General features: G+C 53.0%; 2 protein-coding genes across 12 annotated transcripts in view; one reads left to right on the forward strand and one right to left on the reverse strand.

Moving 5' to 3' along the window:
- LOC107307528 (C-type lectin domain family 17, member A-like) overlaps window positions 1-1,711 on the forward strand; it is a 30,138-nt gene extending 28,427 nt beyond the window's left edge. Inside the window, exon 10 of the mRNA XM_085535601.1 lies at window positions 1,112-1,711. Coding sequence (XP_085391727.1) covers window positions 1,112-1,247 — 136 coding nt within the window. The 3' untranslated portion in view covers window positions 1,248-1,711. The remainder of the gene's footprint in view (window positions 1-1,111) is intronic.
- A 1,193-nt stretch (window positions 1,712-2,904) lies between these two features.
- LOC146751099 (proto-oncogene vav-like) overlaps window positions 2,905-13,214 on the reverse strand; it is a 79,572-nt gene continuing 69,262 nt past the window's right edge. For 9 of the 11 annotated variants that reach the window (XM_085535605.1, XM_085535604.1, XM_085535607.1 and 6 more), the window contains 3 exons: window positions 11,321-11,469; window positions 4,298-4,359; window positions 2,905-2,948 (listed from right to left, as the gene is read on the reverse strand). In XM_085535605.1, the coding sequence (XP_085391731.1) occupies window positions 4,309-4,359; window positions 11,321-11,469 (200 nt within the window). In that variant the 3' untranslated portion in view covers window positions 2,905-2,948; window positions 4,298-4,308. Of the gene's footprint in view, window positions 2,949-4,057; window positions 4,360-11,320; window positions 11,470-13,214 lie in introns of those variants that run through there. The other 2 variants (XM_085535603.1, XM_085535608.1) reach the window with 2 other exon arrangements.

A 13,214-nucleotide genomic window follows, 5' to 3' on the forward strand; every position in this document is an offset into this window, starting at 1 on the left:
CTTCCTTCCTTCCTTCCTTCCTTCCTTCCTTCCTTCCTTCCTTCCTTCCTTCCTTCCTTCCTCCCCATTTCTTGCCCCATTTCCTCCCCACTCCCTCCCCTATTCCCCCCCCACTTCCTCCCCTATTTCCTCCCTATTTCCCCCCCCATTTACTCCCCATTTCCTTCCCTTCTTTCCCCCCTACCCCCCCGCCTTCCTGTCCCATTTCCTCCCCCATTTCCCCCCACATTTCCTCCCCCACTTCCTCCCCATTTCCCCCTTCTTTCCTCCCCACTTCCTCCCCCGCTTCCCCTCTATTTCCCCCCACTTCCTCCTCAATTTCCTCCCCATTTCCTGCCCCATTTCCTCCCCATTTACCCCCCATTTCCCCCCCACTTCTTCCCCATTTCCTTCCCTTCTATCCCCTCTATCCCCCCTTCCTTCCTCTCCCATTTCCTCCCTACTTCCTCCTATTTCCCCTCAATTTCCTCCCCACTTCCTCCCTCATTTCCTCCCCCAACTCCTGTCTCATTTCCCCCCTATTTCCTCCCCTTTTCCTCCCCACTCCCCCCGGCATCTCCCCCATTTCCTGCCCCATTTCCTCCTCACTCCCCCCCATTTCCACCCCACTTCCTCCCCCATTTCCTCCCCACTTCCTGCCCCATTTCCTCCCCCACTTTCCCCTTATTTCCTGCCCCACTTCCCCCCCACTCCCCCCCATTTCCCCCCTATTTCCCCTCCCACTTTCTACCCATTTCCTCCCCCTCTCTCCCCATTTCCCTCCCACTTACTCCCCCTTTCCTACCCCACTTCCTCCCCATTTCCCCCCTTCCTTCCTCCCCCTTCCTTCCCACTTCCTACCCCATTGCCCCCCATTTCCTCCCTATTTCCCTCCTATTTCCCCCACTTCCCCCCCATTTCCTCCCCCCCCCATTTCCCCATTTCCCCCCATTTCCTCCCCTATTTCCCTCCCCATTTCCCCCCCCACATCCCCCCCACTTTTTGCCCCATTTCCCCCCCTATTCCCCCCCAAATCCCCCCCACTTTTTGCCCCATTTCCCCCCCTATTCCCCCCCAAATCCCCCCCGCTTTTTGCCCTATTTCCCCCAATTTCCCCCTATTTCCCCCCCAGCTACTGGTTGGCCTGGCAGGACAACGCAGACCCCGACCCCAAGGACTGTGGTTCAATGGTTCCCAATGGGACGTGGATGGACGATCGCTGCTCCCACCTCCACCATTGGATCTGTGAGAGGAGCTGGGACTGCTGACCCCCCCCATAAAACCCCATAAAACCCCATAAAACCCCATAAAACCCCATAACAACCCCATAACCCCATAACCCCCATAACCCCATAACCCCATAACCCCATAACCCCATAACCCCATAACCCCATATAACCCCATAACCCCATATCCACCCCATAACCTCATATCCACCCCATAACCCCACAACCCCATAACCCCATAACCCCATAACCCCATAACCCCATATCCCCATAACCCCATAACCCCATAACCCCATATCCACCCCATAACCCCATAACCCCATAACCCCATAACCCCATAACCCATAACCCCATAACCCCATAACCCCATAACCCCATAACCCCATACCCCATAACCCCATAACCCTATAACCCCATAACCCCATAACCCCATAACCCCATAACCCCCATAACCCCCATAACCCCATAACCCCATAAAACCCCATAACCCCATAACCCCAAAACCCCATAACCCCCATAACCCCATAACCCCATAACCCCATAAGGACCCCATAACCCCAAAACCCCATAACCCCATAACCCCAAAACCCCATAACCCCATAACCCCCATAACCCCATAACCCCATAACCCCATAACCCCATAACCCCATAACCCTATAACCCCATAACCCCATAACCCCATAACCCCATAACACCATAACCCTATAACCCCATAACCCCATAACCCCATAACCCCATAACCCCCATAACCCCATAACCCCATAACCCCATAACCCCCATAACCCCATAACCCCATAACCCCATAACCCCATAACCCCATAACCCCATAACCCCAAATAACCCCATAACCCCATAACCCCATAACCCATATCCTATATCCTATAACCCCATAACACCCCATAACACCATAACCCCCCCCCCCAGCCATTTTCACCCCATTTCAGCCCAAAATGAACCAAATAAATGCACTTTTTTAACGATTCAGAAAGATTGAAGCTCTATATTAATCCCCCCCCCCCCCCACATGGGTTATGGGGTTATGGGGTTATGGGGGTTATGGGGTGGGTTATAGGGTTGTGGGGTGGGTTATAGGGTTATGGAGTGGGTTATGGGGTTATGGGGTGGGTTATGGGGTTATAGGGTGGGTTATGGGGTTATGGGGTGGGTTATAGGTTGGGTTATGGGGTGGGTTATGGGGTTATGGGGTGGGTTATAGGGTTATGGAGTGGGTTATAGGGTTATGGAGTGGGTTATAGGGTTATGGGGTGGGTTATGGGGTTATGGGGTGGGTTATAGGGTTATGGGGTGGGTTATGGGGTTATGGGGTGGGTTATAGGGTTATGGGGTGGGTTATGGGGTTATAGGGTGGGTTATAGGGTTATGGGGTGGGTTATGGGGTTATGGGGTGGGTTATAGGGTTATGGGGTGGGTTATGGGGTTATGGGGTGGGTTATAGGGTTATGGGGTGGGTTATGGGGTTATGGGGTGGGTTATAGGGTTATGGGGTGGGTTATGGGGTTATGGGGTGGGTTATAGGGTTATGGGGTGGGTTATGGGGTTATAGGGTGGGTTATGGGTGGGTTATGGGGTTATGGGGTGGGTTATAGGGTTATGGGGTTATTGGGGTTATGGGGTTATGGGGTGTAGGTTATGGGGTGTAGGTTATGGGGTGTAGGTTATGGGTGGGTTATGGGCTCTATGGGTTATAGGGTGTAGGTTATGGGGTGGGTTATGGGATCTATGGGGTTATAGGGTGTGGGTTATGGGGTGGGTTATAGGGTGGGTTATGGGGTGGGTTATGGGGTAATGGGGTGGGTTATAGGATGGGGGTTATGGGGTGGGTTATGGGGGTGGGTTATGGGGTTATGGGGTGGGTTATAGGATGGGGTTATGGGGTGGGTTATAGGGTGGGGGTTATGGGGTTATAGGGTGGGTTATGGGGTGGGTGTTATAAGGTGGGGGTTATGGGGTTATAGGGTGGGTTATGGGGTGGGTTATGGGGTGGGTATGGGGTGGGTTATGGGGTGGGGGTTATGGGGTGGGTTTATGGGATGGGGTTATGGGGTGGGGGTTATGGGGTGGGTTGTGGGGTGGGTTATGGGGTGGGTTATGGGGTGAGTTATGGGGTGGGTTATGGGGTGGGGGTTATGGGGTGGGTTATAGGTTGGGTTATGGGGTGGGGGTTATGGGGTGGGTTATGGGGTGAGGTTATGGGGTGGGTTATGGGGTGGGTTGTGGTGTGGGTTATGGGGTGGGGGTTATGGGGTGGGGGTTATGGGGTGTGTTATGGGGTGGGTTATAGGATGGGGGTTATGGGGTGGGTTATAGGGTGGGGGTTATGGGGTGGGGGTTATGGGGTGGGGTTTATGGGGTCTATGGATTATGGGGTGCGTTATGGGGTGGGTTATGGGGTGGGGGTTATATGGGGTATAGGGTGGGGGTTATAGGATGGGCTATGGGGTGGAGGTTATAGGGTGGGTTATGGGGTGGGTTATGGGGTGGGGGTTATAGGGTGGGTTATAGGGTGGGTTGTGGGGTGGGTTATGGGCTCTATGGGGTTATAGGGTGTGGGTTATGGGGTGTGGGTTATGGGGTGGGGGTTATGGGGTGGGGGTTATGGGGTGGGTTGTGGGGTGGGATATGGGGTGAGTTATGGGGTGGGTTATGGGGTGGGGGTTATGGGGTGGGTTATAGGTTGGGTTATGGGGTGGGGGTTATGGGGTGGGTTATGGGGTGGGTTATGGGGTGAGGTTATGGGGTATGTTATGGGGTGGGGGTTATAGGGTGGGTTATAGGGTGGGTTGTGGGGTGGGGGTTATAGGGTCGTGGTTATGGGGTGGGGGTTATAGGGTGGGTTGTGGGGTGGGTTATGGGCTCTATGGGGTTATAGGGTGTGGGTTATGGGGTGGGTTATAGGGTGGTTATGGGGTGGGGGTTATGGGGTGGGTTATAGTGTGGTTATGGGGTGGGTTATAGGGTGGTTATGGGGTGGGGGTTATGGGTTGGGTTATAGGGTGGTTATGGGGTGGGGGTTATGGGTTGGGTTATAGGGTGGTTATGGGGTGGGTTATGGGATCTATGGGGCCACTTATGGGTCCCATGGTCAGCAATACTCGTAATCCTCCTCCACGTAGTTTGATGGGAACCAGCCGACCTATGGGGCGGAAATATATGGGGTGAGGGGTCTTATGGGGTCAATCTATGGGGTCTGTGGGGTCTATGGGGTCTGTCTATGGGGTCTGTGGGGTCTATGGGGTCTGTCTATGGGGTCAATCTATGGGGTCTGTGGGGTCTATGGGGTCTGTCTATGGGGTCTGTGGGGTCTATGGGGTCTGTCTATGGGGTCAATCTATGGGGTCTGTGGGGTCTATGGGGTCTGTCTATGGGGTCTATGGGGTCAATCTATGGGGTCTGTGGGGTCTATGGGGTCAATCTATGGGGTCTATGGGGTCTATGGGGTCAATCTATGGGGTCTATGGGGTCTATGGGGTCTATGGGGTCAATCTATGGGGTCTGTGGGGTCTATGGGGTCTATCTATGGGGTCTATGGGGTCTATGGGGTCTGACTATGGGGTCTGTGGGGTCTATGGGGTCTTTGGGGTCTGTCTATGGGGTCTGTGGGGTCTATGGGGTCAATCTATGGGGTCTGTGGGGTCTATGGGGTCTATCTATGGGGTCTATGGGGTCTATGGGGTCTGACTATGGGGTCTGTGGGGTCTATGGGGTCTTTGGGGTCTGTCTATGGGGTCTGTGGGGTCTATGGGGTCAATCTATGGGGTCTGTGGGGTCTATGGGGTCTGTCTATGGGGTCTGTGGGGTCTATGGGGTCTGACTATGGGGTCTGTGGGGTCTATGGGGTCAATCTATGGGGTCTGTGGGGTCTATGGGGTCTATGGGGTCAATCTATGGGGTCTATGGGGTCAATCTATGGGGTCTGTGGGGTCTATGGGGTCTGTCTATGGGGTCTGTGGGGTCTATGGGGTCTGTGGGGTCTATGGGGTCTGACTATGGGGTCTGTGGGGTCTATGGGGTCAATCTATGGGGTCTGTGGGGTCTATGGGGTCTATGGGGTCAATCTATGGGGTCTGTGGGGTCTATGGGGTCAATCTATGGGGTCTGTGGGGTCTATGGGGTCTATGGGGTCAATCTATGGGGTCTATGGGGTCTATGGGGTCAATCTATGGGGTCTGTGGGGGTCTATGGGGTCAATCTATGGGGTCTATGGGGTCTATGGTGTCTATGGGGTCTATGGGGTCTATAGGGTCTATCTATGGGGTCTGTGGGGTCTATGGGGTCTGTCTATGGGGTCTGTGGGGTCTGTGGGGTCTATGGGGTCTATGGGGTCTATAGGGTCTATCTATGGGGTCTGTGGGGTCTATGGGGTCTGTCTATGGGGTCTGTGGGGTCTATGGGGTCAATCTATGGGGTCTGTGGGGTCTATGGGGTCTATGGGGTCTGTGGGGTCTATGGGGTCTATCTATGGGGTCTGTGGGGGTCTATCTATAGGGTCTGTGGGGTCTATGGGGTCTATCTATGGGGTCTATGGGGTCTATGGGGTCTGTCTATGGGGTCTGTGGGGTCTATGGGGTCAATCTATGGGGTCTGTGGGGTCTATGGGGTCTGTCTATGGGGTCTGTGGGGTCTATGGGGTCTATCTATGGGGTCTGTGGGGTCTATGGGGTCTATGGGGTCAATCTATGGGGTCTATGGGGTCAATCTATGGGGTCTATGGGGTCTATCTATAGGGTCTGTGGGGTCTATGGGGTCTGTCTATGGGGTCTGTGGGGTCTATGGGGTCTATCTATGGGGTCTATGGGGTCTATGGGGTCTATGGGGTCAATCTATGGGGTCTGTGGGGTCTGTGGGGTCTATGGGGTCAATCTATGGGGTCTGTGGGGTCTATGGGGTCTATGGGGTCAATCTATGGGGTCTATGGGGTCTATGGGGTCAATCTATGGGGTCTATGGGGTCTATCTGTGGGGTCCATCTATGGGGTCAATCTATGGGGTCTATGGGGTCTATCTATGGGGTCCATTTATGGGTCCATCTATGGGGTCTATGTGGTCTATGGGGTCTGTGGCTTCAATCTATGGGGTCAATGGGTATTTATGGGGTCTATGGGTCCATCTATGGGTCCATCTATGGGGTCCATCTATGGGTCCATCTATGGGGTCTATGGTGACAATCTATGGGGTCTATGGTGTCTATGGGTCAATCTATGGGGTCTATGGGGTCTATGTGGTCTATGGGGTCTGTGGCCTCAATCAATGGGGTCAATGGGTATTTATGGGGTCTATGGGTCAATCTATGGGGTCTATGGGTCCGTACCCTGCCATAGATCTCCCCTTTGCACCACCCCGGCTGCCCCCTCTATGGGTCTATCTATGGGGTCTATGGGGTCTCTGGGATCTATGGGGTCTATGGGTCAATCTATGGGGTCTATGGGTATTTATGGGGTCTATGGGTCCATCTACGGGGTCTATGGGTCAATCTATGGGTTCTATGGGTATTTATGGGGTCTATGTGGTCTGTGGCCTAAATCTATGGGGTCAATGGGTATTTATGGGGTCTATGGGGTCTATGGGATCCGTAGGGTCTATCTATGGGATTTATGGGGTCTATGGGGTCTATGGGGTCTATGTGGTCTATGGGTCAATCTATGGTGTCTATGGGTCCGTACCCTGCCGTAGATCTCCCCTTTCCACCAGCCCGGCTGCCCCCTCTATGGGTCCATCTATGGGTCAATCTATGGGGTCTATGGGTCCATCTATGGTGTCTATGGGTCAATCTATGGGGTCTATGGGGTCTATGGGGTCTATGGGGTCTGTGGCCTCAGTCTATGGGGTCTATGGGTATTTATGGGGTCAATGGGGTCTATGGGATACGTAGGGTCTATCTATGGGGTCTATGGGCTCTATGGGGTCCATGGGGTCTATGGGGTCTATGGTGTCTATGGGTCAATCTATGGGGTCTATGGGGTCTATGTGGTCTATGGTGTCTATGGGTCCGTACCCTGCCATAGATCTCCCCTTTCCACCACCCCGGCTGCCCCCTCTATGGGTCTATCTATGGGATCTATGGGATCTATGGGGTCTATGGGGTCTATGGGTCCATCTATGGGGTCTATGGGGTCTATGGGGTCTATGGGTCCATCTATGGGGTCTATGGGATCCATAGGGTTTATCTATGGGATCTATGGGGTCTATGGGGTCAATCTATGGGGTCTATGGGGTCTATGGGGTCTATGGGTCCGCACCCTGCCGTAGATCTCCCCTTTCCACCAGCCCGGCTGCCCCCTCTATGGGTCCATCTATGGGGTCTATGGGATCCGTAGGGTCTATCTATGGGGTCTATGGGTCCATCTATGGGTCAATCTATGGGTCCATCTATGGGTCAATCTATGGTGTCTATGGGTCAATCTATGGGGTCTATGGTGTCTATGGGTCCATCTATGGGGTCTATGGGTCCATCTATGGGTTCTATGGTGTCTATGGGTCAATCTATGGGTCAATCTATGGTGTCTATGGGTCAATCTATGGGTCCATCTATGGGTCAATCTATGGGTCAATCTATGGGTCCGTACCCTGCCGTAGATCTCCCCTTTCCACCACCCCGGCTGCCCCCTTTTGCTGAGGGGTCTATGGGTCCATCTATGGGATCTATGGGGTCTATGGGTCTATCTATGGGGTCTATGGGTCCATCTATGGGGTCTATGGGGTCTATGGTGTCTATGGGGTCTATGGGTCCATCTATGGGGTCTATGGGGTCTATGGGGTCTATGGGGTCTGTGGGGTCTATGGGGTCTGACTATGGGGTCTGTGGGGTCAGTGGGGTCTATGGCTTCAATCTATGGGGTCAATGGGTATTTATGGGGTCTATGGGTCAATCTATGGGTCCATCTATGGGGTCCATCTATGGGTCCATCTATGGGGTTCATCTATGGGTCCATCTATGGTGTCTATGGGTCAATCTATGGGGTCTATGGGTCAATCTATGGGGTCTATGGGGTCTATGGGGTCTGTGGCCTCAATCTATGGAGTCTATGGGTATTTATGGGGTCAATGGGGTCTATGGGATATGTAGGGTCTATCTATGGGGTCTATGGGCTCTATGGGGTCTATGGTGTCTATGGGTCAATCTATGGGTCAATCTACGGGTCAATCTATGGGTCAATCTATGGGTCAATCTATGGTGTCTATGGGTCCATCTATGGGTCCATCTATGGTGTCTATGTGTAAATCTATGGGTCAATCTATGGGTCAATCTATGGGTCCGTACCCTGCCGTAGATCTCCCCTTTCCACCAGCCCGGCTGCTCCCTTTTGCTGAAGGGTCTATGGGTCAATCTATGGTGTCTATGGGTCCATCTATGGGGTCTATGGGTCCATCTATGGGGTCTATGGGTCCATCTATGGGTCTATGGGATCCGTAGGGTCTATCTATGGGGTCTATGGGGTCTATGGGTCAATCTATGGTGTCTATGGGTCCATCTATGGGGTCTATGGGTCCATCTATGGGGTCTATGGGTCCATCTATGGGTCTATGGGATCCGTAGGGTCTATCTATGGGGTCTATGGGGTCTATGGGTCAATCTATGGGGTCTATGGGGTCTATGGGGTCAGTCTATGGGGTCTATGGTGTCTATGGGGTCTATGGGGTCTATCTATGGGGTCTATGGGGTCTATGGTGTCTATGGGGTCTATGGGTCCATCTATGGGGTCTATGGGGTCTATGGGGTCTATGGGGTCTATGGGTCCATCTATGGGGTCTATGGTATCTATGGGATCCGTAGGGTCTATCTATGGGATCTATGGTGTCTATGGGATCCGTAGGGTCTATCTATGGGGTCTATGGGGTCTATGGGTCAATCTATGGGGTCTATGGGGTCTATGGGGTCAGTCTATGGGGTCTATGGTGTCTATGGGGTCTATGGGGTCTATCTATGGGGTCTATGGGGTCTATGGTGTCTATGGGGTCTATGGGTCCATCTATGGGGTCTATGGGGTCTATGGGGTCTATGGGGTCTATGGGTCCATCTATGGGGTCTATGGTATCTATGGGATCCGTAGGGTCTATCTATGGGATCTATGGTGTCTATGGGATCCGTAGGGTCTATCTATGGGGTCTATGGGGTCTATGGGTCAATCTATGGGGTCTATGGGGTCTATGGGGTCAGTCTATGGGGTCTATGGTGTCTATGGGGTCTATGGGGTCTATCTATGGGGTCTATGGGGTCTATGGTGTCTATGGGGTCTATGGGTCCATCTATGGGGTCTATGGGGTCTATGGGGTCTATGGGGTCTATGGGTCCATCTATGGGGTCTATGGTATCTATGGGATCCGTAGGGTCTATCTATGGGATCTATGGTGTCTATGGGATCCGTAGGGTCTATCTATGGGGTCTATGGGGTCTATGGGTCAATCTATGGGGTCTATGGGGTCTATGGGGTCAGTCTATGGGGTCTATGGTGTCTATGGGGTCTATGGGGTCTATCTATGGGGTCTATGGGGTCTATGGTGTCTATGGGGTCTATGGGTCCATCTATGGGGTCTATGGGGTCTATGGGGTCTATGGGGTCTATGGGTCCATCTATGGGGTCTATGGTATCTATGGGATCCGTAGGGTCTATCTATGGGATCTATGGGGTCTATGGGATCCGTAGGGTCTATCTATGGGATCTATGGGGTCTATGGGATCCGTAGGGTCTATCTATGGGATCTATGGGATCTATGGGGTCTATGGGAGCCGTAGGGTCTATCTATGGGGTCTATGGGCTCTATGGGGTCCATGGGGTCTATGGGGTCTATGGTGTCTATGGGTCAATCTATGGGGTCTATGGGGTCAATCTATGGGGTCAATGGGTATTTATGGGATCTATGGGATCTATGGGATCCGTAGGGTCTATCTATGGGTTCTATGTGGTCTATGGGGTCTATGGGGTCAATCTATGGGGTCTATGGAGTCTATGGTGTCTATGGGTCAATCTATGGGGTCTATGGGGTCAATGGGGTCTATGTGATCTATGGGGTCTATGGGATCCGTAGGGTCTTTCTATGGGATTTATGGGGTCTATGGGGTCTATGGGGTCTATGGGTCAATCTATGGGTCAATCTATGGGTCAATCTATGGGTCCGTACCCTGCCGTAGATCTCCCCTTTCCACCACCCCGGCTGCCCCCTTTTGCTGATGGGTCTATGGGTCCATCTATGGGTCCATCTATGGGGTCTATGGGGTCTATGGGGTCTATGGGGTCTATGGGGTCTATGGGCTCTATGTGGTCTATGGGGTCAATGGGGTCTATGGTGTCTATGGGTCAATCTATGGGGTCTATGGTGTCTATAGGGTCTATCTATGGGGTCTATGGGGTCTATGGGTCCATCTATGGGGTCTATGGGGTCTATGGTGTCTATGGGGTCTATGGGTCCATCTATGGGGTCTATGGGGTCTATGGGGTCTATGGGGTCTATGGGTCCATCTATGGGGTCTATGGGGTCTATGGGGTCTATGGGTCCATCTATGGGGTCTATGGGGTCTATGGGGTCTATGGGGTCTATGGGTCCATCTATGGGGTCTATGGGGTCTATTGGGTCTATGGGTCCATCTATGGGGTCTATGGGTCCATCTATGGGTCTATGGGATCTGTAGGGTCTATCTATGGGGTCTATGGGTATTTATGGGGTCTATGTGGTCTATGGGGTCTGTGGCCACAATCTATGGGGTCAATGGGGTCTATGGGGTCTATGGGGTCTATTGGGTCTATGGGGTCAATCTACGGGGTCTATGAGGTCTATGGTGTCTATGGGGTCTGTGGCCTCAATCTATGGGGTCAATGGGTATTTATGGGGTCAATGGTATCTATGGGATCCGTAGGGTCTATCTATGGGATCTATGGGGTCTATGGGATCTGTAGGGTCTATCTATGCGATCTATTGGGTCTATGTGGTCTGTGGCCTCAATCTATGGGGTCAATGGGTATTTATGGATTCTATGGGGTCTATGGGATCCGTAGGGTCTATCTATGGGGTCTATGGGGTCAATGGGGTCTATGGGGTCTATGGGGTCAATCTATGGGGTCTATGGGGTCTATGGGCTCTATGGGGTCTATGGGTCCGTACCCTGCCATATATCTCCCCTTTCCACCATCCCGTCTGCCCCCTTTTGCTGATGACTTTCACCACTTCCCCCTGATTCAGGCTCAATTCACTTCGATCCCGGGCACAAAAATCGTAACGAACTTTGGCCGACCCCAAACAACGAGAGGAACCTGTGGGGAGATGTGGGGCAGCCCCATAAGTGACCCATAACCACCCCATAACCAACCCAGAACCCATAACCACCCCATAAGTGACCCATAACCACCCCATAAGTGACCCACAACCACCCCATAAGTGACCCACAACCACCCCATAAGTGACCCATAACCACCCCATAAGTGACCCACAACCACCCCATAAGTGACCCATAACCACCCCATAAGTGACCCACAACCACCCCATAAGTGACCCACAACCACCCCATAAGTGACCCATAACCACCCCATAAGTGACCCACAACCACCCCATAAGTGACCCATAACCACCCCATAAGTGACCCATAACCACCCCATAACCAGCCCAGAACCCATAACCACCCCATAAGTGACCCACAACCACCCCATAAGTGACCCACAACCACCCCATAAGTGACCCACAACCACCCCATAAGTGACCCACAACCACCCCATAAGTGACCCACAACCACCCCATAACCAGCCCATAAGTGACCCACAACCACCCCATAAGTGACCCACAACCACCCCATAACCAGCCCAGAACCCATAACCACCCCATAAGTGACCCACAACCACCCCATAACCAACCCAGAACCCATAACCACCCCATAAGTGACCCACAACCACCCCATAACCACCCCATACCCCACAACCACCCCATAAGTGACCCACAACCACCCCATAACCACCCCATAAGTGACCCACAACCACCCCATAAGTGACCCACAACCACCCCATAACCAGCCCATAAGTGACCCACAACCACCCCATAACCAACCCAGAACCCACAACCACCCCATAAGTGACCCACAACCACCCCATAACCAACCCAGAACCCATAACCACCCCATAAGTGACCCACAACCACCCCATAACCAGCCCAGAACCCATAACCACCCCATAAGTGACCCACAACCACCCCATAACCACCCCATAAGTGACCCACAACCACCCCATAAGTGACCCACAACCACCCCATAACCAACCCAGAACCCATAACCACCCCATAAGTGACCCACAACCACCCCCTAACCAACCCAGAACCCATAACCACCCCATAAGTGACCCACAACCACCCCATAACCGACCCATAACCACCCCATAAGTGACCCACAACCACCCCATAAGTGACCCACAACCACCCCATAACCAGCCCATAACCACCCCATAAGTGACCCACAACCACCCCATAAGTGACCCACAACCACCCCATAACCAACCCAGAACCCACAACCACCCCATAAGTGACCCACAACCACCCCATAAGTGACCCACAACCACCCCATAAGTGACCCACAACCACCCCATAACCAACCCATAACCACCCCATAAGTGACCCACAACCACCCCATAACCACCCCATAAGTGACTCACAACCACCCCATAAGTGACCCACAACCACCCCATAACCACCCCATAAGTGACCCATAACCACCCCATAAGTGACCCATAACCACCCCATAAGTGACCCACAACCACCCCATAACCAGCCCAGAACCCAAAACCACCCCATAAGTGACCCACAACCACCCCATAACGAACCCATAACCACCCCATAAGTGACCCACAACCACCCCATAACCCATAACCACCCCATAAGTGACCCACAACCACCCCATAACCAGCCCAGAACCCATAACCACCCCATAAGTGACCCACAACCACCCCATAACCAGCCCAGAACCCATAACCACCACATAAGTGACCCACAACCACCCCATAACCACCCCATAACCCAT

Source organism: Coturnix japonica, unplaced genomic scaffold (assembly GCF_054131305.1).
Source record: "Coturnix japonica strain WE unplaced genomic scaffold, WE-NBRP24 Scf139, whole genome shotgun sequence".
NCBI lineage: Eukaryota > Metazoa > Chordata > Aves > Galliformes > Phasianidae > Coturnix > Coturnix japonica.